The 27199-nt window shown below is 41.7% G+C and overlaps 3 protein-coding genes across 7 annotated transcripts in view; 2 read left to right on the top strand and 1 right to left on the bottom strand.

The window, feature by feature from the left end:
* Positions 1-13634: 13634 nt before the first annotated feature.
* ilf2 (interleukin enhancer binding factor 2) overlaps positions 13635-27199 on the bottom strand; it is a 31085-nt gene continuing 17520 nt past the window's right edge. The window contains exon 15 of one of the 3 annotated variants that reach the window (XM_042012327.1): positions 13635-13649. The gene's annotated coding sequence lies outside the window, so the exon portion shown is untranslated. Of the gene's footprint in view, positions 13650-25320; positions 25707-27199 lie in introns of those variants that run through there. The other 2 variants (XM_042012326.1, XM_042012325.1) reach the window with 2 other exon arrangements.
* snapin (SNAP associated protein) lies at positions 16405-19457 on the top strand. Its single transcript, XM_042012345.1, has 4 exons — positions 16405-16633; positions 16800-16846; positions 16979-17097; positions 18041-19457. The coding sequence occupies exons 1-4, from the start codon at positions 16518-16520 to the stop codon at positions 18146-18148; spliced, it is 390 nt and encodes a 129-aa protein (XP_041868279.1). The 5' UTR covers positions 16405-16517; the 3' UTR covers positions 18149-19457.
* pex11b (peroxisomal biogenesis factor 11 beta) lies at positions 19747-26967 on the top strand. 3 transcript variants are annotated; one of them, XR_006013496.1, is made up of 5 exons: positions 19747-20375; positions 21818-21933; positions 23824-24025; positions 24175-24630; positions 26463-26967. XR_006013496.1 is itself a non-coding variant. In XM_042012336.1 (5 exons), exons 1-4 carry the CDS (start codon positions 20320-20322, stop codon positions 24551-24553), a joined length of 753 nt encoding a protein of 250 aa, XP_041868270.1. In that variant the 5' UTR covers positions 20008-20319; the 3' UTR covers positions 24554-24595; positions 24627-24992. The 3 variants fall into 3 exon arrangements, 1 of the variants encoding a protein (XP_041868270.1); XR_006013497.1 differs by having other exon boundaries at positions 26466-26966; XM_042012336.1 differs by lacking the exon at positions 26463-26967 and having other exon boundaries at positions 20008-20375; positions 24175-24595; positions 24627-24992.

Here is a 27199-nt window from a genome sequence, read left to right as displayed (position 1 = left end):
AACAATTTCCTCACTGAGCAACAATTTCCTTACAGAGCAACAATTTCCTCACCGAGCAACAATTTCCTCACTGAGCAACAATTTCCTTACAGAGCAACAATTTCATTACCGAGCAGCAATTTCCTTACCGAGCAAGAATTTCCTGACCGAGCAACAATTTCCTTACCGAGCAAAAACTTTCTTACCGAGCAACAATTTCCTCACCAGCAACAATTTCCTTACCAAGCAACAATTTTCTTACCGAGCAAGAATTTCCTCACCGAGCAACAATTTCCTTACCGAGCAAAAACTTCCTTACCGAGCAAGAATTTCCTGACCGGGCAACAATTTCCTCACCGGGCAACAATTTCCTCACCGAGCAAGAATTTCCTTACCGGGAAACAATTTCCTCACCAGCAACAATTTCCTTACTGAGCAACAATTTACTCACCGAGCAACAATTTCCTCACCGAGCAACAATTTCCTCACCAGCAACAATTTCCTTACTGAGCAACAATTTCCTCACCGAGCAACAATTTCCTCACCGAGCAACAATTTCCTCACCAGCAACAATTTCCTCACCGAGCAACAATTTCCTCACCAGCAACAATTTCCTCCCCGATCAACAATTTCCTCACCGAGCAACAATTTCCTCACCAGCAACAATTTCCTTACTGAGCAACAATTTCCTCACCGAGCAACAATTTCCTCACCGAGCAACAATTTCCTCACCAGCAACAATTTCCTTACCGAGCAACAATTTTCTCACCAGCAACAATTTCCTCACCAGCAACAATTTCCTTACTGAGCAACAATTTCCTCACCGAGCAACAATTTCCTTACCGAGCAACAATTTCCTCACCAGCAACAATTTCCTTACCGAGCAACAATTTCCTCACCGAGCAAGACTTTCCTGACCGGGCAACAATTTCCTCACCGGGCAACAATTTCCTCCCCGATCAACAATTTCCTCACCGAGCAACAATTTCCTCACCAGCAACAATTTCCTTACTGAGCAACAATTTCCTCACCGAGCAACAATTTCCTCACCGAGCAACAATTTCCTCACCAGCAACAATTTCCTTACCGAGCAACAATTTCCATACCGAGCAACAATTTCCTCACCGAGCAACAATTTCCTCACCCGCAACAATTTCATTACCGAGCAGCAATTTCCTTACCGAGCAAGAATTTCCTGACCGAGCAACAATTTCCTTACCGAGCAAAAACTTTCTTACCGAGCAACAATTTCCTCACCAGCAACAATTTCCTTACCAAGCAACAATTTTCTTACCGAGCAAGAATTTCCTCACCGAGCAACAATTTCCTTACCGAGCAAAAACTTCCTTACCGAGCAAGAATTTCCTCACCAGCAACAATTTCCTTACCAAGCAACAATTTTCTTACCGAGCCAGAATTTCCTCACAGAGCAAGAATTTCCTCACCGAGCAACAATTTCCTTACCGAGCAACAATTTCCTTACTGAGCAACAATTTCCTCACTGAGCAACAATTTCCTTACCGAGCAACAATTTCCTCACCGAACAAGAATTTCCTCACCAGCAACAATTTCCTTACTGAGCAAGAATTTCCTCACCGAGCAACAATTTCCTCACTGAGCAACAATTTCCTTACCGAGCAACAATTTCCTCACGGAGCAAGAATTTCCTCACCAGCAACAATTTCCTTACTGAGCAACAATTTCCTCACCGAGCAAGAATTTCCTCACCAGCAACAATTTCCTTACAGAGCAACAATTTCCTCACCAGCAACAATTTCCTTACTGAGCAACAATTTCCTTACCGAGCAACAATTTCCTCACCACCAACAATTTCCTCACCGAGCAACAATTTCCTTACCGAGCAAGAATTTCCTCACTGAGCAACAATTTCCTTACCGAGCAACAATTTCCTCACCGAGCAACAATTTTCTTACCGAGCAAAAACTTCCTTACCGAGCAACAATTTCCTTACCGAGCAACAATTTCCTTACCGAGCAACAATTTCTTCACTGAGCAAGAATTTCTTCACCGAGCAAGAATTTCCTTACCAGCAACACTTTCCTTACCGAGCAAGAATTTCCTCACCGAGCAACAATTTCCTCACCGAGCAACAATTTCCTCACCAGCAACAATTTCCTCCCCGATCAACAATTTCCTCACCGAGCAACAATTTCCTCACCAGCAACAATTTCCTTACTGAGCAACAATTTCCTTACCGAGCAACAATTTCCTCACCGAGCAACAATTTCCTCACCAGCAACAATTTCCTTACCGAGCAACAATTTCCTCACCAGCAACAATTTCCTCACCAGCAACAATTTCCTTACTGAGCAACAATTTCCTCACCGAGCAACAATTTCCTTACCGAGCAACAATTTCCTCACCAGCAACAATTTCCTTACCGAGCAACAATTTCCTCACCGCGCAAGACTTTCCTGACCGGGCAACAATTTCCTCACCGGGCAACAATTTCCTCACCGAGCAAGAATTTCCTTACCGGGAAACAATTTCCTCACCGGGCAACAATTTCCTTACCGAGCAACAATTTCCATACCGAGCAACAATTTCCTCACCGAGCAACAATTTCCTCACCCGCAACAATTTCATTACCGAGCAGCAATTTCCTTACCGAGCAAGAATTTCCTCACCGAGCAACAATTTCCTTACCGAGCAAAAACTTCCTTACCGAGCAACAATTTCCTCACCAGCAACAATTTCCTTACCAAGCAACAATTTTCTTACCGAGCAAGAATTTCCTCACCGAGCAACAATTTCCTTACCGAGCAAAAACTTCCTTACCGAGCAACAATTTCCTCACCAGCAACAATTTCCTTACCAAGCAACAATTTTCTTACCGAGCCAGAATTTCCTCACAGAGCAAGAATTTCCTCACCGAGCAAGAATTTCCTTACCGAGCAACAATTTCCTTACTGAGCAACAATTTCCTCACTGAGCAACAATTTCCTTACCGAGCAACAATTTCCTCACCGAGCAAGAATTTCCTCACCAGCAACAATTTCCTTACTGAGCAAGAATTTCCTCACCGAGCAACAATTTCCTCACTGAGCAACAATTTCCTTACCGAGCAACAATTTCCTCACAGAGCAAGAATTTCCTCACCAGCAACAATTTCCTTACTGAGCAGCAATTTCCTCACCGAGCAAGAATTTCCTCACCAGCAACAATTTTCTTACAGAGCAACAATTTCCTCACCAGCAACAATTTCCTTACTGAGCAACAATTTCCTTACCGAGCAACAATTTCCTCACCACCAACAATTTCCTCACCGAGCAACAATTTCCTTACCGAGCAACAATTTCCTCACTGAGCAACAAGTCCTTACCGAGCAACAATTTCCTCACCGAGCAACAATTTTCTTACCGAGCAAAAACTTCCTTACCGAGCAACAATTTCCTTACCGAGCAACAATTTCCTTACCGAGCAAGAATTTCTTCACTGAGCAAGAATTTCTTCACCGAGCAAGAATTTCCTTACCAGCAACACTTTCCTTACCGAGCAAGAATTTCCTCACCGAGCAAGAATTTCCTCACCGAGCAACAATTTCCTCACCAGCAACAATTTCCTCCCCGATCAACAATTTCCTCACCGAGCAACAATTTCCTCACCAGCAACAATTTCCTCACCGAGCAACAATTTCCTCACCGAGCAACAATTTCCTCACCAGCAACAATTTCCTTACCGAGCAACAATTTCCTCACCAGCAACAATTTCCTGACCAGCAACAATTTCCTTACTGAGCAACAATTTCCTTACCGAGCAACAATTTCCTCACCGAGCAAGACTTTCCTGACCGGGCAACAATTTCCTCACTGAGCAACAATTTCCTCACCGAGCAAGAATTTCCTTACCGGGCAACAATTTCCTCACCGGGCAACAATTTCCTTACCGAGCAACAATTTCCATACCGAGCAACAATTTCCTCACCAAGCAACAATTTCCTCACCCGCAACAATTTCATTACCGAGCAGCAATTTCCTTACCGAGCAAGAATTTCCTCACTGAGCAACAATTTCCTTACCGAGCAAAAACTTCCTTACCGAGCAACAATTTCCTCACCAGCAACAATTTCCTTACCAAGCAACAATTTTCTTACCGAGCAAGAATTTCCTCACCGAGCAACAATTTCCTTACCGAGCAAAAACTTCCTTACCGAGCAACAATTTCCTCACCAGCAACAATTTGCTTACCAAGCAACAATTTTCTTACCGAGCCAGAATTTCCTCACAGAGGAAGAATTTCCTCACCGAGCAACAATTTCCTTACCGAGCAACAATTTCCTTACTGAACAACAATTTCCTCACTGAGCAACAATTTCCTTACCGAGCAACAATTTCCTCACCGAACAAGAATTTCCTCACCAGCAACAATTTCCTTACTGAGCAAGAATTTCCTCACCGAGCAACAATTTCCTCACTGAGCAACAATTTCCTTACCGAGCAACAATTTCCTCACAGAGCAAGAATTTCCTCACCAGCAACAATTTCCTTACTGAGCAACAATTTCCTCACCGAGCAAGAATTTCCTCACCAGCAACAATTTTCTTACAGAGCAACAATTTCCTCACCAGCAACAATTTCCTTACTGAGCAACAATTTCCTTACCGAGCAACAATTTCCTCACCACCAACAATTTCCTCACCGAGCAACAATTTCCTTACCGAGCAACAATTTCCTCACTGAGCAACAAGTCCTTACCGAGCAACAATTTCCTCACCGAGCAACAATTTTCTTACCGAGCAAAAACTTCCTTACCGAGCAACAATTTCCTTACCGAGCAACAATTTCCTTACCGAGCAAGAATTTCTTCACTGAGCAAGAATTTCTTCACCGAGCAAGAATTTCCTTACCAGCAACACTTTCCTTACCGAGCAAGAATTTCCTCACCGAGCAACAATTTCCTCACCGAGCAACAATTTCCTCACCAGCAACAATTTCCTCCCCGATCAACAATTTCCTCACCGAGCAACAATTTCCTCACCAGCAACAATTTCCTCACCGAGCAACAATTTCCTCACCGAGCAACAATTTCCTCACCAGCAACAATTTCCTTACCGAGCAACAATTTCCTCACCAGCAACAATTTCCTCACCAGCAACAATTTCCTTACTGAGCAACAATTTCCTTACCGAGCAACAATTTCCTCACCGAGCAAGACTTTCCTGACCGGGCAACAATTTCCTCACTGAGCAACAATTTCCTCACCGAGCAAGAATTTCCTTACCAAGCAACAATTTCCTCACCGGGCAACAATTTCCTTACCGAGCAACAATTTCCATACCGAGCAACAATTTCCTCACCGAGCAACAATTTCCTCACCCGCAACAATTTCATTACCGAGCAGCAATTTCCTTACCGAGCAAGAATTTCCTCACCGAGCAACAATTTCCTTACCGAGCAAAAACTTCCTTACCGAGCAACAATTTCCTCACCAGCAACAATTTCCTTACCAAGCAACAATTTTCTTACCGAGCAAGAATTTCCTCACCGAGCAACAATTTCCTTACCGAGCAAAAACTTCCTTACCGAGCAACAATTTCCTCACCAGCAACAATTTCCTTACCAAGCAACAATTTTCTTACCGAGCCAGAATTTCCTCACAGAGCAAGAATTTCCTCACCGAGCAAGAATTTCCTTACCGAGCAACAATTTCCTTACTGAGCAACAATTTCCTCACTGAGCAACAATTTCCTTACCGAGCAACAATTTCCTCACCGAGCAAGAATTTCCTCACCAGCAACAATTTCCTTACTGAGCAAGAATTTCCTCACCGAGCAACAATTTCCTCACTGAGCAACAATTTCCTTACCGAGCAACAATTTCCTCACAGAGCAAGAATTTCCTCACCAGCAACAATTTCCTTACTGAGCAGCAATTTCCTCACCGAGCAAGAATTTCCTCACCAGCAACAATTTTCTTACAGAGCAACAATTTCCTCACCAGCAACAATTTGCTTACCAAGCAACAATTTTCTTACCGAGCCAGAATTTCCTCACAGAGGAAGAATTTCCTCACCGAGCAACAATTTCCTTACCGAGCAACAATTTCCTTACTGAACAACAATTTCCTCACTGAGCAACAATTTCCTTACCGAGCAACAATTTCCTCACCGAGCAAGAATTTCCTCACCAGCAACAATTTTCTTACTGAGCAAGAATTTCCTCACCGAGCAACAATTTCCTCACTGAGCAACAATTTCCTTACCGAGCAACAATTTCCTCACCGAGCAAGAATTTCCTCACCAGCAACAATTTCCTTACTGAGCAACAATTTCCTCACCGAGCAAGAATTTCCTCACCAGCAACAATTTCCTTACAGAGCAACAATTTCCTCACCAGCAACAATTTCCTTACTGAGCAACAATTTCCTTACCGAGCAACAATTTCCTCACCAGCAACAATTTCCTCACCGAGCAACAATTTCCTTACCGAGCAACAATTTCCTCACTGAGCAACAAGTCCTTACCGAGCAACAATTTCCTCACCGAGTAAAAATTTTCTTACCGAGCAAAAACTTCCTTACCGAGCAACAATTTCCTTACCGAGCAACAATTTCCTTACCGAGCAAGAATTTCTACACTGAGAAAGAATTTCTTCACCGAGCAAGAATTTCCTTACCAGCAACACTTTCCTTACCGAGCAAGAATTTCCTCACCGAGCAACAATTTCCTCACCGAGCAACAATTTCCTCACCGATCAACAATTTCCTCACCGAGCAACAATTTCCTCACCAGCAACAATTTCCTTACCGAGCAACAATTTCCTCACCAGCAACAATTTCCTCACCAGCAACAATTTCCTTACTGAGCAACAATTTCCTCACCGAGCAACAATTTCCTCACCGAGCAACAATTTCCTTACCGAGCAACAATTTCCTCACCGAGCAACAATTTCCTCACCGAGCAACAATTTCCTTACCGAGCAAGAATTTCCTCACCAGCAACAATTTCCTTACTGAGCAACAATTTCCTCACCGAGCAACAATTTCCTCACCAGCAACAATTTCCTTACAGAGCAACAATTTCCTTACTGAGCAACAATTTCCTTACCGAGCAACAATTTCCTCACCACCAACAATTTCCTCACCGAGCAACAATTTCCTTACCGAGCAACAATTTCCTCACTGAGCAACAAGTCCTTACCGAGCAACAATTTCCTCACCGAGCAACAATTTTCTTACCGAGCAAAAACTTCCTTACCGAGCAACAATTTCCTTACCGAGCAACAATTTCCTTACCGAGCAACAATTTCTTCACTGAGCAACAATTTCCTTACCAGCAACAATTTCCTTACCGAGCAAGAATTTCTTCACCGAGCAAGAATTTCCTCACCGAGCAACAATTTCCTCACCAGCAACAATTTCCTCCCCGATCAACAATTTTCTCACCGAGCAACAATTTCCTCACCAGCAACAATTTCCTTACTGAGCAACAATTTCCTCACCGAGCAACAATTTCCTCACCAGCAACAATTTCCTTACCGAGCAACAATTTCCTCACCAGCAACAATTTCCTTACTGAGCAACAATTTCCTCACCGAGCAACAATTTCCTTACCGAGCAACAATTTCCTCACCGAGCAACAATTTCCTCACCGAGCAACAATTTCCTCACTGAGCAACAATTTCCTCACCGAGCAACAATTTCGTCACCGAGCAACAATTTTCTTACCGAGCAAAAACTTCCTTACCGAGCAACAATTTCCTTACCGAGCAACAATTTCCTTACCGAGCAACAATTTCTTCACTGAGCAACAATTTCCTTACCGAGCAATAATTTCCTTACCGAGCAACATTTTCCTCACCGAGCAACAATTTCCTTACTGAGCAACAATTTCCTCACTGAGCAACAATTTCCTCACTGAGCAACACTTTCCTTACCGAGCAACAATTTCCTCACCGAGCAACAATTTCCTCACCGAGCAACAATTTCCTCACCGAGCAACAATTTCGTCACCAGCAACAATTTCCTCCCCGATCAACAATTTCCTCACCGAGCAACAATTTCCTCACCAGCAACAATTTCCTTACCGAGCAACAATTTCCTCACCGAGCAACAATTTCCTCACCGAGCAACAATTTCCTCACCAGCAACAATTTCCTTACTGAGCAACAATTTCCTCACCGAGCAACAATTTCCTCACCGAGCAACAATTTCCTTACCGAGCAACAATTTCCTCACCAGCAACAATTTCCTCACCAGCAACAATTTCCTTACTGAGCAACAATTTCCTCACCGAGCAACAATTTCCTCACCGAGCAACAATTTCCTCACCAGCAACAATTTCCTCCCCGATCAACAATTTCCTCACCGAGCAACAATTTCCTCACCAGCAACAATTTCCTTACCGAGCAACAATTTCCTCACCGAGCAACAATTTCCTCACCGAGCAACAATTTCCTCACCAGCAACAATTTCCTTACTGAGCAAGAATTTCCTCACCAGCAACAATTTCCTTACTGAGCAACAATTTCCTCACCGAGCAACAATTTCCTCACCAGCAACAATTTCCTTACAGAGCAACAATTTCCTCACCAGCAACAATTTCCTTACTGAGCAACAATTTCCTTACCGAGCAACAATTTCCTCACCACCAACAATTTCCTCACCGAGCAACAATTTTCTTACCGAGCAACAATTTCCTCACCGAGCAACAATTTCCTCACTGAGCAACAATTTCCTCACTGAGCAACAATTTCCTTACCGAGCAAGAATTTCCTCACCAGCAACAATTTCCTTACTGAGCAACAATTTCCTCACCGAGCAACAATTTCCTCACCAGCAACAATTTCCTTACAGAGCAACAATTTCCTCACCAGCAACAATTTCCTTACTGAGCAACAATTTCCTTACCGAGCAACAATTTCCTCACCACCAACAATTTCCTCACCGAGCAACAATTTTCTTACCGAGCAACAATTTCCTCACTGAGCAACAAGTCCTTACCGAGCAACATTTTCCTCACCGAGCAACAATTTCCTCACCGAGCAACAATTTCCTCACCAGCAACAATTTCCTTACCGAGCAACAATTTCCTCACCGAGCAACAATTTCCTCACCGAGCAACAATTTCCTTACCGAGCAACAATTTCCTCACCAGCAACAATTTCCTCACCAGCAACAATTTCCTTACTGAGCAACAATTTCCTCACCGAGCAACAATTTCCTCACCGAGCAACAATTTCCTTACCGAGCAACAATTTCCTCACCGAGCAACAATTTCCTCACTGAGCAACAATTTCCTCACTGAGCAACAATTTCCTTACCGAGCAAGAATTTCCTCACCAGCAACAATTTCCTTACTGAGCAACAATTTCCTCACCGAGCAACAATTTCCTCACCAGCAACAATTTCCTTACAGAGCAACAATTTCCTCACCAGCAACAATTTCCTTACTGAGCAACAATTTCCTTACCGAGCAACAATTTCCTCACCACCAACAATTTCCTCACCGAGCAACAATTTTCTTACCGAGCAACAATTTCCTCACTGAGCAACAAGTCCTTACCGAGCAACAATTTCCTCACCGAGCAACAATTTTCTTACCGAGCAAAAACTTCCTTACCGAGCAACAATTTCCTTACCGAGCAACAATTTCCTTACCGAGCAACAATTTCTTCACTGAGCAACAATTTCCTTACCAGCAACAATTTCCTTACCGAGCAAGAATTTCTTCACCGAGCAAGAATTTCCTCACCGAGCAACAATTTCCTCACCAGCAACAATTTCCTCCCCGATCAACAATTTCCTCACCGAGCAACAATTTCCTCACCAGCAACAATTTCCTTACTGAGCAACAATTTCCTCACCGAGCAACAATTTCCTCACCGAGCAACAATTTCCTCACCAGCAACAATTTCCTTACCGAGCAACAATTTCCTCACCAGCAACAATTTCCTTACTGAGCAACAATTTCCTCACCGAGCAACAATTTCCTTACCGAGCAACAATTTCCTCACCGAGCAACAATTTCCTTACTGAGCAACAATTTCCTCACTGAGCAACAATTTCCTCACTGAGCAACAATTTCCTCACCGAGCGACAATGCAAAACATAAAAACGATTCAATAAAAAATTCTATTAAAAGAAAATTGTATTCAAGTTCTTGTGTTCTTCTCTTTCATTCTTTGACTGACATGTTCCTCAAAACAAAACTTTTTATTAAGCATAACCCCACACATTTATGGGAGTCAAAGTATTTCCAACTCAAAACCAGTACCTTTAATGCTGGTGAAAACAGAAGATGGATGGACTCCTTGGCATTTTGTATGTTTAACTGAAGGGAGGACTCATCACACCAAGCTGTGAAGTTGTCATACAGGCCCATGGTCTTGTTCTTCCTCACAATAATTCATCAGCAAATTTTAGGATGTGTCTATTTAAATGTTTGCTGCAACAATCATTAGTATAAGGAACACAGAGTACAGGGTAGAGACAGCATCTTTGGGCAAAACCAGGTGAATTGTGCAGGCTTTGGGGAGGGTAACTCACTCACTGGCTTCTATCAGCTGAAAATTTCTGAATCCAGCTGACAAGATTCAGATCTAGTTTTAAAAAAAGAATAAGCTTCTCTGGTAAAAGATGGCATTAACAGCTGAGGAAAAGTCTGCAAATAGGAGTCCAGCATGAGTTGGTCATATACAAAATAAAAAAGTAATCCACACCTCTACTAGACCTGTAAGCAAACAGCAATGGATCAACTTCAGTTTGATTTAAAAATAGGTGACGATAACACGCACATCCCAGAAGAGTCCAGCACCAGTGGGTGCTGGCCTGAAAAGGCAAAATCAGACATAAATAAAGTCTGCGCGCCCGAAGCTGCGCCTAAAAAATGTAATAAAGTGACGTTTCGGGCGCCTGCCCTTAAGAAATAAAATAAAACTGAACACGCTTCCATAAATGCAATCACAGGGGTCACCTGACACAATCACGTGATGAACCACAGGTGTGAAATTATTTGTATTTTTTTATTTTATTTATTTATTTTTTGACAGAGAGGGGGACGACTATGGGGCGCCAAGTGTAAAAATTCAGTATAAAAGTTGTAACTGACACATTTTCATTATTTATCTCACTTTTCTCACATTTAGCACATTTTTCCTACATTTTCCTACATTTAACATAACTTTTCATTTTGATGTTCTATTTTACCATTATACATGTGGTTACATGTATAATGGTAAAATATAACATCAAAATCTAAATTTTAAATCTAAATCTAAATGTTATATGTTATATCTAAATGTTAAATCTTATATTTAAATCTTAATTAATAAATCTAAATGTTGAATCTTAAATCTAAAAGTTAAATCTTATATCTAAATGTTAAATCTAAATCTAAATGTTTAAATCTAAATCTAAATCTAAATGTTATATGTTATATCTAAATGTTATATGTTAAATCTAAATGTTAAATCTTATATTTAAATCTTAAATAATATATCTAAATCTTGAATCTTACATCTAAAAGTTAAATCTTATATCTAAATTAAAATGTTTAACCTAAATGTTTCGAATATATGCTAATTAATCCCGCCCCCTTTAACCTCAACCAATACGCTAGTAGGGAAACACTCGCTCGCTCGCACGCACACATACACAGACACACACACACACACACACACACACACAGGTGCCCCACACATGTCTTTACTGTGAATGTCTTTCTGCATTTACGAGCTGCACTTCAAAGTACACTTCCAACCAACCACTCACACCATTAATGGTAAGATGCATATATTTATTTTTAACTTTCTAAGAGTAGTCTTAATCTCGGTCTACGCACCGACCTGGGATGATAACGAGTTTTTCATAAGGCTGTTTGCAAAAATCCCAAATGCTGACAGTCACCGCATCATCATGGGTGGAGATTTCAATCTAGTGCAGGATGCGACTCTTGACAAATCCTTTCCCTCACAGACATTATGACCCAAAGCATTGAACGCAATAAATTTGTACATATCACAGTTGGGAATTTCTGACCCCTGGAGGTTTAAAACCCCCCACGGTAGAGCCTACTCGTTTTTTTCCCATGTACACCATACATTCTCCCGAACTGACTTCTTTCTACTTGATAATAATCTCCTACACTTTGTATATGTGTGTGACTATCATCCAATAACTATCTCTGACCATGCTCCCACCACAGCTGACCTTAACCTCCCACGGAGTTCAATTTTACCCTCGCCATGGAGGATTAGCTCACACTCACTGTCCGACAATAAGTTTAAAGATTTTATTGCGTCGCAGATCCGCTCCTACATAGAGCTTAATGACACCCCTGATGTTAGTAGTGGCATCCTGTGGGAAGGGCTCAAAGCAACTATTCGTGGACAGGTGATATCTTACGTTTCTTTAATGAAAAGGGCTGAACGGGCCAGGCTGACTGAAATTGCAGAGGAACTCCTGAAACTGGATGGAACCTACTCCACCCACCCATCCCCCACCTTATACAAGAGAAGACTTCTGCTTCACTCTGAACATGACCTGCTTATGACTCACATAGTGGAGAAACAGCTACGACATTCGAAACAGGGCTTTTTTGAACAGGGAGATAAGGCAGGGAGACTCCTAGCACAGCAGGCCCGCGTGACTAGTGCATCCAGATTGATCCCCCGGATTAAGTTACCTGATGGAAGCCACACCTCTGATCCAGTGGCTATCAATGAGTGTTTTGTTGACTTTTACACCACCCTGTATACCTCTGAATGTGCTCCAGTTGCTGCAGTGTCTCCCAACCCCCTGGATCAGATAACATGCCCGCAGATTGACGCAAACTCCGCTAAAGAACTAGGTAGACCAATTTCTCTATTGGAGGTCCAAGAAGCAATTAATGCTATGCAGAACAGGAAATCCCCTGTCCCTGATGGGTTTACAGTCGAGTTTTTTAAGACATACTCAATGCTAGTAGCCCCTATCCTTGTAAGAATGTTCAATGATTCCTTCACTGAAGGCCATCTACCAGCGTCCCTGTACGAGGCGTCCATTTCATTGCTGCTCAAGAAAAACAGAGATCCCACCACTTGTGGGAGTTACAGACCGGTTTCGCTCTTAAACGTAGATTGTAAGATTCTGGCTAAAGTTCTTGCTCTTCGTCTACAAAAGGTGATGCCCTCAGTAATTTCACTGGATCAGACAGGCTTTATATCACGGAGACACGCTTTTTTTTTAATACCAGAAGGCTGTTGAATATCATATTCACACCTGCATCCGACACCCCTGAAATCGTAGTGTCACTCAACGCGGAGAAAGCGGGTGTGTTTTTTTTTTTTTTTTTTTTTACTTATCCTTTTACTACTACAATATATCACTGTGATTGGTTTTGTGATGGAAATTATTGTGTGAGCTGGCCTAAACTTTATTAAAGCTGTCATGAGATGCAGCATTACTGTTACATTTACAAATGATCAGGTGACCTTTTCACACTAAAAACAAAACTTACAGACGCTGGCCAGATTCTCTTTTAGCTTCCCCTTATTCTGTCTACTAGCGGGGTGAAGTAAGGCGAAAAGGTCATGTACTGTCTCAATGTGTGTCTAGTTTCATTTTATGTAAAACTCTCTCCAAATAGTTTCGCTTTACGAAGAACTCTCTCTACGTTGCCCCTAGCAACAGCTGTTAATAGAGATCTCCATCAAGTGATGATGATGATGATGACAGTTGGTAAAGGCGTGATCAGAAATCTATATAACTTTGTGACACTTTCTTGTTTATTCAGAGAGATCTCTCTGCATGCTTGACTGCATGATTTTTTTATATTTCTCTTTGCTATAATAAACTTGTAAAAGACAGTTTGACTCGGCATCATTTTTGATTCTCCCCACGAAGATTTTTTTCCAGCACAGTTTTACTGCACTTTTATTTTTTCCATCACTGTACATTACTATGCTTTAGATTGGTGACTACACCTGGAAGGGGTTGATGGGAGGGATGTTGGAAGGGAGGTTGGGATGAGTCCCGGTTGGGCTGTCCATGACAATGTTATTTCCTCTTACTTTTTTTTTTTTCTTTTCAAAGAAAAAGCAGATACTCTGATACAAAGTGAAATGAATGTAATCTGTTACATTGTCTGCAGAAACTCAATAAAGAAATTGTGGGAAAAAAAAAAAAAGATTCAACATTTAGATTTATTAATTAAGATTTAAATATAAGATTTAACATTTAGATATAACATATAACACTTAGATTTAACATATAGCATTTAGATTTAGATTTAAAATTTAGATTTAGATTTTCTATTTGACCATGTGGTTAAAAGTTATGTTAAATGTAGGAAAAATGTGCTAAATGTGAGAAAAGTGAGATAAATAATGAAAATGTGTCAGCTACAACTTCTATACTGAATTTTTACACTTGGCGCCCCATAGACGACGATTTACGTCCGTTGTACGTCATCACGTCGTCCCGTTCCTCCGTGGCAGAGACCTCGATAAACTCAGAGTTGCGACATCCACGCGGTCACGTGGGTCATGGAGCCTCCAAACAAAGCTCGCGCTGCTGGACTCTACTACGGAACAGACAGCAGCGATCAGATTACTGAGGGTGGAAACTAAATAAACATTTTATTGCTGCACATATACTTTGGTCAGTGAATGTATTATTATGTTAATGTTGACTTAAGTGATAATCAAGTCGTGTTTGACAATAGATTAAATAAATGTAACCAGCACAATAATTTCATACATTTTTGGAGGAAAATAATTCATCTCAACCAACAAGCATTTATTAAAGATCAGACATGATGGTCCTCATTAGCCTCTATATTTCTTACTGATAACCGTCCTTATAATTCACGGTTGAATGATGATGTTGTTAGGGCTTACTTTCATCTAGTTATTAAAGCCAGCCGTGTGGTAGCATGTAATGTCAGTACTTAAAGTGGTTTGTATGTAAATCCAAATCTGCACCGTCTCTCTTAAACTGGATTTTAAAAAAAAAAAACTTGATCATTATTAGTTTATGTTCTTCCCTTTTTGTCTTTTTATTTTAAATTATGCTTCATATATTCGTATGTTTTTTTTTTGTAAAGCCCTTTAAATCACCATGTTGTTGAATTGTGCAGCATAAATAAAGTTGCTTTGCTTTGAACGTAAAAGGAAAAGTCTCACTGAGTAACAACCTGGTTTAACTAAAAACCCACCTGACCTGCTGGTGGGACTGGCACCGACAGTACAAGAAAACAAGTTAAACCTTTAAAAAACAAACTTTTAATCACATAAGACAATAAAGTAAAGAAACCAGTTTCAGTTTGCATAATGAAAAGATAAAAATAAACCTCGGGGAAGGAAAAATGACAAACTGATGGATGTCAGTGTTCCTGCCTGCTGCTCCTGAATAAAGATATAAAACATGGCAGTAAAGACTAAATTAGCTACAGAACATGAATGTAGAACAGCTGTAAGGTAGAACATGCGCGAATATGAAGTCAACAAGTATGTGTGAAAAAGTAATGAAGAGTAAAGAGGGAAGATAAAAGAGTGATAGTGAATAGAGATGAATCGGTGAAATATAAGTTAATTAGGAATAAATTTAGGTGATTACTATGGAACATGGAAAGCAAAAGGGGACAAGGCAGTTTTAATAAATATTTAAGCTGTTTGAATAAAATTTAGTGGAGGAAAGTCAGCAGGCTCTGGATAATAACAGGTCTGGGGTTTTCTACTATATCTAATGGTTATATAACATTTTACAGACAAGAAAACAATCATGGTGAACTGTGCAGCATTTGGATGCTCCAACTGGTCTGAGAGGAGCTTTCCAACGTCTGGATTCCAGAGGGACCCAGAACGGAGGAAGAGGCGGCTGGAAGGATTTCAGCTGCATGAATAAGTAACAATAAGAAACTGTGTGAGGTTCGTTATGTCTACAGAGGTGACAGAACAGGGTTAGCACCGCAGCCTGTTCTGTGTGTTGGCCCTGAGATGGACTGGTTAGCTGTCCAGGTGTACCTGCCTCTCACCTGTTAATGCTGGGATAGGCTCCAGCTTACCTGTGACCCGTAATGGACCAAGCGGTACAGAGAATGAATGAATGAGGTGACAGAACAATACCATTTAATTATTTTTTTCAATACATTTCCACTAACCTAAGTCATATTGAACATCAAATTCTATGAATCTATGAATAACACTTGATCAGTACACTAAAATAAATCATATAAGACCGTGACCACATTTCTTTGAACTAAACAAAAATGCTGGGAGGACAATATCTAAAACACACAAAGACAAAATAGGTTTAAACAACAGTTTATCACATTGAACAGACATAATTATTTAATACAGGACGTCTGACAGAACGTAAATGCATTTTCGTGACTTATAAGACAGATGCTGCATCGACTTTCCTCTGAAAACGAATGAAAGCATTGGTGATGAACGCAGTCCGATCCGGTGTTTGAAACATTGAACGTCTCCAGTAACCCGGAAGTGCGCCGCCATGTTTTCTTCACGAGAGCCAATGAGAGTGTCGCGACTGAGAACATCGAGGCTCTGCTCCGAGGCTGGATGGTGATCAGTCGCTAACATGGCTGCCGTGGCGATGGTGGATAGTTGTCCAGGTAAAGACGCTGTAGCGGAGGGTCTGCTGGACCTGCTGAAACCCGCCGTCCAGCAGCTAGACCTCCACGTCCACTCCGTCCGGTAAACCGCTCCGTTATTTCTTTATAAAATGAAATGCAAAAAAAAAAAAAAAAAAAAAAAAAATCATCTCATGATCTCGTCACGTGACTTTAGTTTGTTCCCAGTGAACCTGGATCTGAGTCGATGTTTGTCCTCCTACTACTGTCATGTTTTCTGTCCTTTTCAGAGAAAGTCAGGTGGAATTAAGGGAGCACATAGATAATCTGGCTACAGGTAATTTCACAGATTGCCTGTTTAAGTCACGTGTTCTGTTCAACATTTCATCCTCTGTCAGTATATGAGTTTACAAAAAAGCATAAAAATAAATAAACGCATAAAACAGACAGTAAACACGTTTCTTCCCAGAACTGTGCCGGATCAACGAACACCAGAAGGTAGCTCTGGACCTGGACCCCTACGTGAAGAAGCTGCTGAATGCGCGGCGCAGAGTCGTGCTGGTCAACAACATCCTGCAGAACGCGCAGGTCAGTGCACACCTACAGGCTCGCGCTCCTTCTGAAGCTGATAAAGCTGCAGCCGTCAGTAGTTTCAGCTATGACTCAAACCTGCTCCACACTGACTGCAGGCTTTACAAAAAAAAGTTGTTCCTTTTTTCTCTAAAACAACTGAACAGATGATTGTAAGAATAAACAGCATCCTGCTGGGCTACAGTGTTAAAAAAAAACATAACTAGTTACAGCTACTAGTTACTTCATTCAAAAAGTAACTGTTATTTTGTTGATTACTTACACCAAAATGTAATGTTACAGTTCCAAGTAACTTTTTAGTTACTTTTGTAAAAGAGCATTCTTAAAATTCTTCCATTAATATCCTTCTAATTTATTAGCTACAGCGTTGTACGAAATATAAACACAAAGTCATTTTTAACACTAATTGATGTCACTCGGGCCAGCAGGTTATTTGAAAAATTTTTTTTAAATAAATAAATATAAATAAAATAATAATAAAAATTAAATCTAAATAGCTGCATGTAGAGCTCTTAATTATAAATATTTTTTCTATCCCTGGACATTCCCTCTGTGTCCGGTGAACTTGTGTAACTGAGTTACTTTATTTAAAGAGTAATGCATTAGAATATTAATTACTGACAAAAGTAACGGCGTTACAGTAACGATATTAATAATACTAGTAACGTGTCCTGCTGGGCTGTAACGTGTCTTTTAAGCTCTACGGATGGATTTGTCCCTATTTTTAACATTGATCCTAAATCAGCCTCAGGCCGTGTCTCGGTTCTAAAAGCAGACAGAAGTGTTTGATCAGAGGTTTGTGCTTTGTGAAGATGTTTCATCTCCTCACCGACAACAGCAGCTAAAGCTGCTTCAAGTTGTCTTCCAGCATTAGCATCCGCAGTCCTGCTGCTAATCTGCTCCAGGTCCTGAGGTGGTCTAACAACAGCTTCTTCTGCAGGAACGTCTGAGACGACTTAACCACAATGTTGCCAAGGAGACGGCGCGAAGGAAAACCATGTTGGAAGCATCAGGAGTGTTTACTTCCCGCTCTCCCAGTAAACCTTGAGCCCCATATTTACATATTTAGTTTTCTGACTTGGGCCTGCCTGCTTCTGTCATGTGTAGAGGGTCCCCAGGTTCTTCAGCTTCCCCCGATGGATGGATGGATGGATGGATGGATGAGTAGACTGTTTTACATGAACAGTTGTACAGGTGAACGATATATTTCTGCTCATGAGGAAACCTAAATGAAACCAGATTAACTGGAAGTGTCTCAGATGATTTTTGGCTCTATAGACGAAGACTCAACATCTATTTTTAATTTATGATATCAAATAAAATCTTTCCACTCTGTCTGCTTTCATTTACGCTGTGATGCTTCATGAATAGTTACAGCGTCTGACCTCGCTACAGCTTACACACAATTACTACATATCTGCTACATAACAGGGAATGACAGCGCTAATGGTAATTAAATGTAATCTGAAAAATGTAACTCATCCCACCAACTCCGGCCTTTAAAAGATAGCTTTGGATAGCATTGCTCTTCTGTGACTGACAGAAGTGAAGCTTCTGGTGTTTGCTGGTTGAAACATGATGTTGGCAAGTCCAGCGTGTAAGTCTGTGCTGCTTTTACTACTTAGACACGAGAACAAGTTTTACATTTCTGTTTATTAGAGGACGTTTTTTCTAAGCTTCTGTGATGACTTCAACTTGATGTCTTTACAGAGCTCCATTCAGGGTCAAAGGTCAACAGCTACCTACCCTATCTACCTGGAACTATGGACCCTTTTGTGTCCGAGTGGAGGTCACACAGCTTTAACGTGTGTGTGTGTGTCTGAGTGGAGGTCACACACAGGGCTTAAAGTACTCCTTTTCACTATTCAGGAAAAAAAAAAAGATAATTATGTGTATAGTGGTTGAGACTCTGAATTGTAGAAAATGAACAGTGAACAATGTTAAAGTTGGAAATTACACGTATTCATCTTGGAAAGTAAGCAGAACTTGCTGCTGCATGTTTTCAGCAACAAGCCTGGACATCGTTTCTGGTTACAGCACGTCTTCATCTGCAGTTAATAAATCCGTTAAAGCATTTTCTCTCTTAATTTACACATATTGTCGTCTGCATTCTCGTACTATGTCGGTTTTACACGGAGAGGAGGAGCTGCAGACACAGAGAAGCTGAGCGAACCGACGCTAACGGGCAGCGCTCCAGCGGCCATATGATCACACAACACCTGGAGCACCACCCACAGCTGACGTAGCGGCCCGGTGACTGATCCATGTTAAAAAGGAGAGGAGTCAAACCCCAACCAAAAAAAAAAGAAATAAAACAGGAAAAAAGGTGTTAACGAGCGGTGGTGATTGTACTGGAGGCTTCAGTTTAGCAGTTCTCAGTTTCTGAAGTAAACTATTTATTTTCTATCCGTTTCTTATGCAGGTTAATCAGGTCTTGGAGAACTTGAACCTGTTTTTGCTCTTGTTTACTGAACTGACTTGTAGTTTAGTGTATTAAATTGCATTTGTTTTGTATTCTATAACCTAATTTGATATTGTTTTGAACAAAAACAATGGAAATGTTACAATTTAAAATTAAAATGTTACCTAAAGTTCATCGTTGCTCTGTAACTTTTATTTGTATAAATTGCCCTTTACTAAATTAAATGATTGCTAAATGAATAATTTAAATTAATTAGCCTGACTGAGTTTCACATGTCCTTATATTATTATTACCTTTACTTTCTAAAATTCACATTTAAACTGTAGGTCATCTTATGCCCAGAACAATGCCAAACGTTGTTTGTCTGTAGTGTGTATGCATCACTGCTTCTCCGCTCCAGAAAAAAGTTCAGGCTCAGGATTGTTTTGACTGTGAGCCCTGCACACAGCTTCAACACGCCTCTCAGTGTGCCAGCGTGGAAATCTGTCAGGAATGCTGTTTATCTGGCAGCTAGATAATAACCATGAAGATAATAGCAGCAGGTTCCGGCCAGCAGGGGGCGATAGTTCAACTCCTGCTGCCGGAAATTCAGTTGAAGAAGAAGCGGAAGCGGAAGAGGAAAGGGGTTCGCTCTTTACAGTAAAAACAAAACTCGGAGGCTAAATAATCCACAGTCCTTTCTGGATCAGAACCGTTCACCAGACATATACAGAACCAGAACATTTGAATGATAACCGGAACTTCGAGATCCAGATCAGAACCGATTCGCTGCTGCGGGCCCGGAACGGAGACCCGGAATGGAGTCCTGGGTTCGGTTCAACGCTCAGAGTCAGTCCAAGGAGAAGGCGATCAGGTAATCTGACAGATTAATGATCTCTGTTTAATCCAGTTCGGCTGGTTCAAGTCCATTACGATCAAACAAGTAGATAAACAGCAAGACGCTGTTTGTCTCAGCGACACTGATCCGATGCTTATAGGACAGAAGCTACAGCTGGATGGAAAATCAGCATAACACGTTGTTTATCCAAGTTTATATCAGCTTTGTGCCAGTGATGAGATTTCTGGCTCTTTGAATGGAGCCGGACCCAAAGAGCCGTTCAAAACACTGACTCATTCTTATTTTTATTTTATTGTTTTCAGAATTCAATCAGGAATAACTCGTTGTTATCAAGAAAATAATCGCTGGTAAGATTAGGATCAGAAAAATTCAAACTTAACCCCCCACCAATCTGTTGGTGGGGAGCTTTTGGGGAGCCTTTTGTCGGCGTGCACCATGACTTTGCACGTGCATATATATTAGTGCACGTAGTGCAATCAAAAATATGGTTACTACAAAAAACCCTCACCTGCTTCTGTGTGCTTCTTGTTTAATCAGAAACAGGACAGAAAGTCTTTTAACAACCACAAAGTAAGCTTACAAAGTGTTTTTGTGTCGCTCGCAGCGCGCCGCAAACAACCAACCATCACATTTGGAGGATTTAATGAAACAAATGAACACTATTCTTTTCAAGACACATCAGGAACCTTTCTGAAAAATTAAATGTAACCTGAAACTATTCGTAGGGCTCCCCCTCAAAATGTCAGCTGAATGTCTTTAGGGGAGCTTCTGTGCCTTTCAGGGAAGCCCAGCTCCCCTTAGCTCCCCCGTAATTCAAACCCTGGGTGACAATTATTCTGAAATCTTTGGTTATAATTTTATTTAAATTGTGTTATTATTGTAAATGTTCCATAAGGTGGCTCCATGCTTTCACACCAAGATCACTGTTTGGATTCCCTCTCACCAAAAAGCATAAAAACCTAACCAGCTATAATTAACTTAATTAATTTTATTCCAACATTTTCCACACAAGGACATTTTAGTAATGCAAAAAAACAAAAAAAACAAAAAAAACACAACAACAAAAAAAAACTGTAAGAATAATAAATAATATGTACCTATATTAAATCTACTATATGAGATTTAGAAGAAAACACAGGAAAAACAGAGTAAACCTGACATCAGTGCAAATTTTAGTAAAACTTCTGGATAGATCCCACAGTATTTGTTTCCGAACAATACTTTCTGTCAGGTGACATCAGACGACGGCACACACGTGTCACGTGACGGCAGCCTGGATCGTTTGTATAGAACAAAAAGAACAGCTTGCAAACGATCAGCTTGAAACTGTTGAGAGCCGTTCAAAAGAACTGATTCATTTATTAAGATCACATCTCTACTCTGTACCTGGATAGCATATAGATGGTACCTGGTGGTCAGTTCCTGACAGACTGTTCACCCTCATTTGTTCCTTCCAGGGCAGCCCAGTATGCCTGCATGGTCCTGGGCTACTCGCTGCAGTGGAACAGAGCAGCATCGGACTTCTACAAAACCATCAGTGAGCTGGAGAAACATCTGAGCCTGACTCGAAAATGTGAGTCTGTTATTTTTGTGGATTAGAGCAGAACCACACAATAGAGCCATAACATAAAATAAAGATTATTGAAGGGTACTAAGAAAATATAGCATAATAAAATAACACATCTTTAATTATGTAGTATAACTAGTATTATGTAGTATAACTAGTATAACTAGCATAACTGAGGTCAATATTCCATCTCTGAACTGTTTTTCTGTTTCTGTGTCATTTGTGTTTGTTACAGTAAAAGTATTCACACCCACATCTCAGTCCAACATGTGACAGATTAACACAGACTTGTTTACAACTGCGTCGTGGAGAGAAAATGATTTCCAGCTAATAAAAATATGACAGGTGCGGCGTCCGTCCGCAGGTCCACCGTTCGGTCCCAGCTGCAGGTGTTTGGGGATGTTTCTACCAGCTTCGAACATGGAGACTGAAACGTTTCTTCTTTGTAAAGCAGCTCTGACTCAGACTGGGTGGATTCAGGTCTGGATTTGAACCAGATCCTGATACATGAACATGTTTTGATCTAAACTAGTGTTTCCCTACATATTTTCCTTGAAGACCCCCTAAAAAGCCAAGGACCCCTCCCCAGGCTGAAACAATGCTTCATGCTTTCATCAGCTGCTTCTCACTAGAAAGGATTCAGAAGTTTACACACAGCTAAGGTAACTATCAACATATAGCCTAATTTTTTTCTTTTATAATGAAATCATCTGCACTTGTGTTTTTCTCATCAGTTTCATTAGTAAAATGTTGCAGAAAAATACATGTTACCAGGAAACGGCTCCACCAGCTCACTGGCTTCACAGAACCAAGGTACATGGACCAGAACTGACTGGATGAACAAGCTGTGATCTCAGTATTTTTTTTATCTTGTAATATGTCATGATATAGCTAATTTTGATAACCCCCATTTAGTTTTCAGTTTCATTTAGAATTCAGACCTGAAAATGCCAGTTCCCTTTGGACCAAATGTCCAAGTAGACCTGAAGACCTGATACACCTCACAGGATCTGCACAGCCAAAACTCCACGGACACTCTGTTCCTCGGGCATCTCAGGTTGGGAACCATCCGTTTGTATCTCCAGCTGGATGTTTCAGGTGGTTGTCCTATTAGAAGGTGAACCCCTGCCCCAGTCTCAAGTCTTTTTCAGCCTGAAACAGGTTTCCTTCTAGGATTACCTTGGATTCAGCTTCATCCATCTTTCATAAACTGACTAGATTCCCAGGCCCACAGCATGATGCTGCCGCCACCATGTTTCACTGTGGTGATGGTGGGTTCAAGGTAACGTGCACGTCTGGTTTTCTGCCACGTTTTTATGTACAGGCGGATAGAACTGTCTGCAGGCACTGCTGCCTGTCGCACCTCTAACCAGCTGGTGGGCAGCTACAGGGTCTTCTGGTGTTTTGCTCACTTTAACCCCGGAACGCCTCCTGGTGGCAGAGCGGTGGCAAGGACGTCTCTGCCTCCCCTTGCAGTGGGACTTCTTCTGGAGTTCTCTTCTATAAAGACCAGATTTATGGAGTATTCTGTGGACAGATTGTCTGCTTGGGCTGTGGATCCTGTGGCTTCTCCAGAGTCACCATGAACCTCTTAGCTGAACTTCTCTGATCACGGTGCTCTCCTTGCCTGGCATACCATGTAGTTTTCCAGCTCTTCCAAACTACCTTAGAATGTTCAGGGAGGATGAACACACCACACTTTTCAGGTTTTTATTTGTTGAAAATCATTTTCTTTCCACTCCACGGTGCTGAAGATGCCAGTCGGACATGTGGCTGAACCGGGATGAAGGCCTGGTGCAGCAGTGGTCCGATCCTGGTCTCAGACAACCTCTGACTAAAAAAAGCTAATCTTTTCCAGATGTGATGTCTTATTCTTGGATGTTTGTCCTCCTGCAGTGCTTCGCCTGGGGAACTCGGTGGAAGCTCTGGAGGCAGCCAAACGCTCCATCCACCTGTCAGACGGCGTGTTGAGGCTCTGCCTGACCATCAGCCACCTGAACAGAGCCATGTACTTCGCCTGCGACAACGTCCTGTGGGCTGGAAAAACCGGAGTCCTCTCCAAACTAGATCAACAGAAATGGAGTCAGAGATCTTTCAGGTGAGCAGCTTCTCTTCTCTCAGTGGTCAGAAATGGCTTCCTATGAATGGATTTCTGGATCAAGACCCATTATAAAGTGGATCAGGATTTTTCTGGATTCTGGTTTTGCTGTCCAGATTTGAACGGCGAATTCTGCTTCTACCCGACAGGTACTACCTGTTTTCTCTCATCATGAATCTGACCAGAGATGTGTATGAGCTCTGCCTCCTCGTGGACCATGAGAACCGATCCAGAAGGTCCAAATTCTCCAACACCTGCCTCCCTGCTGACCTCTCCTCCTCATCTCCAGCAGCTCTTCCTCTCATGACAGCGTGGCTCCAGCGACACCTCCGGCAGGTGGTAACGATTCTCTACAATAACCCGCCTTTGCTGTTGGACCTGCTGAAGAACAGCTGTGATGTCTTCATCCCCTTGGACCAGCTGGGGATTTACAGAACTGGACCGGGCTTTGTGGGAACCTGCGGCCTGGTCTCCTCCGTCCTCTCCATCCTCGCCGTGGTCCACCCCTGGCTCAAACTCAAGCCATGAACCCAGAGACACGGCAGGCAAGATGGGAGGAGTTCCCTGGGGTTTGGTCCTGAAGACTTCTGCTCCAAGCTGACCAGGTGTGTTTTCTGATCTCTGTACTGGAGAGATGAGGAAGACTAGGTTTGATGGATCTGACATCACCGATGTAGCTGCAGTGAAAGACTGAACTTGAATCTTCTTCCACCGAAACAAACTCCTGGTTTTTACCAAGCATAAAGTCCGACAGATGTGCAACTCCATCCCCTCGCCCATCGATCGCTGTACATCAGTTCACCAGGTCACCTTTAGTTTGCTTTCTGTGGCAAACTCATCTGTGAGCTGCAAATATTTAGGGATTAAAAAGAGAACAATGTTTTTATGTTTTAACAGCAAATCGTGTGTCGTCAGCAGCACTCTGCAGCAACGCTTTCTGGGAGTTAATAAAGTTTTCATAGATTAACCTGATGGTGTCTCTTGTAGAAAAGTTCTTTACAGAACATCTGATGATGCTGAATAAGCCAGGAAAGCTCCGGTGAGCTTCTTTAAAGCAGCTGCAGTGTTGGTGTCACAGCTGGAGTTGCTCTCCACAGCCATTATTTCATCGGGAACATTAAATACAAGAAAAATGTTAGCAGATTTTCAGGGTTCATTTCACAAATCTGACACATGGCATGCTGGGAACGCCCTCCAATTTCAAGTTGACTGTGCTGATGACGTTCTACCATGTCGGTCTGCGAGATCGGATTCTTCAACATGCAGCAACAAACTGGTTTTTAGACACATGAAACTGAATGTTTGATCTGAAGTAAAAGTCTTACTCAGGTTTTATTCTAATCACAGAAAACACAAGAAGTTTTATGTCACCGTTACAGAACTGATGGAAGAAAAAATATCACAGCCGTAAAAAAACATTAGCAAAACATCACGAGACCGGTAGGTTCAGGGTGGTCCTGCTCCAGGTGGTGGTCCCATCCGACTGCACCTTTTTAAAGTGAAGTGGGCTCTTTGGGAACCGGCGGCCTGGTCTCCTCCGTCCTCTTCATCCTTACCGTGGTCCACCCATGAATCCAGAGACGCCCGGCAGGGTGGGAGGTGATGATCTGGGGGTTTGGACAGCAGTCGGTCATTTATAGATGGTGTATAAACTGATTAGAACTGTCATCACTGATGAAGAATACTGTTCATCATCATCATCTAACTGTGAGGCTCTCACACGATTCACTAGCTTTGAACCAGAGATGACGTCATGGTCACCCCAGAAATTCAACAAGAAGACCCAAAAATGTGGAAACAACATATTTCTTTGTTTGCTTCTAGAAGCTGGTGGAGCACCGTGTCGGCTGCTAAGTCCTAAAACAGGAAACGCCTGCTGAACCTGAAGCAAACCATCAAATGACCTCCGAACTGAGGAGTTTACCAGCTGATCCACAATGCTGCAGCCAGGGTTCTGATGACAACTACAGAGATCATATTTGTCGAATTTTAACTGCTCTTTGTTGGCTCCCTAATAAATTTAGGATATAATTTAAAATTCTTCTCCTCACATATAAAGTACTCCATGACCAGGCTCCATTGTGTGTGTGTATATACACACACATCTTACCGTTCCATATATTCCCAACAGCACACTTCTTTCTCAGACTGCAGGTTTACTTGTGGTTCCTCGACTTTCTAGGAGTCGAAGGGAAGGAAGAGCCTTTGACTATCAGGGCCTCTCTTATGGAACCAGTTCCCAGTTTGGGTTTGGGAGGCAGACGCCCTCTCTACCTTGAAGATCATAGAGCTTATAGTTATGCGTGGTCTAGCCATCCCTTAGTTATGCTGACATAAGCTTAGACTGCCAAGGGACGTCTTGTGATGGACTGACTCTCTGCTCCTTATTTTCCATCTATAAACTCATGACAACATTAATGTATTTCTCTTCCCTCAGCAGGTCTTCCTGGATAAAAGTTGCAGAGTCTGTTGGTCTCTCTTTTCTGTCCTTTCCACCCCGACCGGTCGAGGCAGATGGCCGCCCTCCCTCAGCCGGGTTCTACTGGAGGTTTTTCCTTTCCACTTTCACCTGCTGCCCCATGCCTGCTCAAGATGGAGGACTGAATCCAAGTCATGCTTTTCCCTAACTAGGCTATTATGTGTTTTGAATTGCTTGTAAAGAGCCCTGAGTTGACGTTGTTGTGAACTGGTCTGGAGCCTTGCAACTAATCATATGTTACTGAATCTTTTACAGCATACATGAAATTAAAGTTATTCTTTAAAAAAAATATTGATCTGTGGATTAAATTAATATTTCTACAAGTTTGAGTGAATAATCTTTTTTTTCTCTTGAAACATCCCTCCCTTAATATACGTATGTACTATGAAAATAGAAGGGATATATCTATTTATGCCATATTTTTTATATATATTTAATGATCTTTGGAGAATTTACAGCAAGCATTTATTTTACATGTCAATAAACATGTTCGTGTTTACACCAAAGTTTAGCAGTTTTATGTTTGGCTTTTGTTCCTGGCTTACCAGCCCGAAAAGAACCGAACTCTGACCTTAAAACCAAACCGCGACTTTGGTGTATCCCTGGCTTACAGCTCCTTTTAGCTGCCACCACTCAGTAACAATATATTTCCATCTGGAACTGACCAGAAATGCGATGGGAAAGTTTAGGTCTGT

This window comes from Melanotaenia boesemani, chromosome 17, assembly GCF_017639745.1.
Source record: "Melanotaenia boesemani isolate fMelBoe1 chromosome 17, fMelBoe1.pri, whole genome shotgun sequence".
NCBI classification, from domain to species: Eukaryota; Metazoa; Chordata; class Actinopteri; order Atheriniformes; family Melanotaeniidae; genus Melanotaenia; species Melanotaenia boesemani.
Note: the sequence above shows the minus strand (reverse complement) of the source record. Positions and strands in the feature narration are given on the sequence as shown.

Coding starts and splice junctions, on each gene's coding strand:
- snapin (XM_042012345.1), top strand. CDS start 16,518: ATGGCTGCCGTGGCGATGGTGGATAGTTGTCCAGGTAAAGACGCTGTA. Junction 16,634..16,799: donor CTCCACGTCCACTCCGTCCG/GTAAACCGCTCC, acceptor TGTCCTTTTCAG/AGAAAGTCAGGTGGAATTAA. Junction 17,098..18,040: donor ACATCCTGCAGAACGCGCAG/GTCAGTGCACAC, acceptor CTTCTTCTGCAG/GAACGTCTGAGACGACTTAA.
- pex11b (XM_042012336.1), top strand. CDS start 20,320: ATGGAGTCCTGGGTTCGGTTCAACGCTCAGAGTCAGTCCAAGGAGAAG. Junction 20,376..21,817: donor TCCAAGGAGAAGGCGATCAG/GTAATCTGACAG, acceptor TGTTCCTTCCAG/GGCAGCCCAGTATGCCTGCA. Junction 21,934..23,823: donor TCTGAGCCTGACTCGAAAAT/GTGAGTCTGTTA, acceptor GTCCTCCTGCAG/TGCTTCGCCTGGGGAACTCG.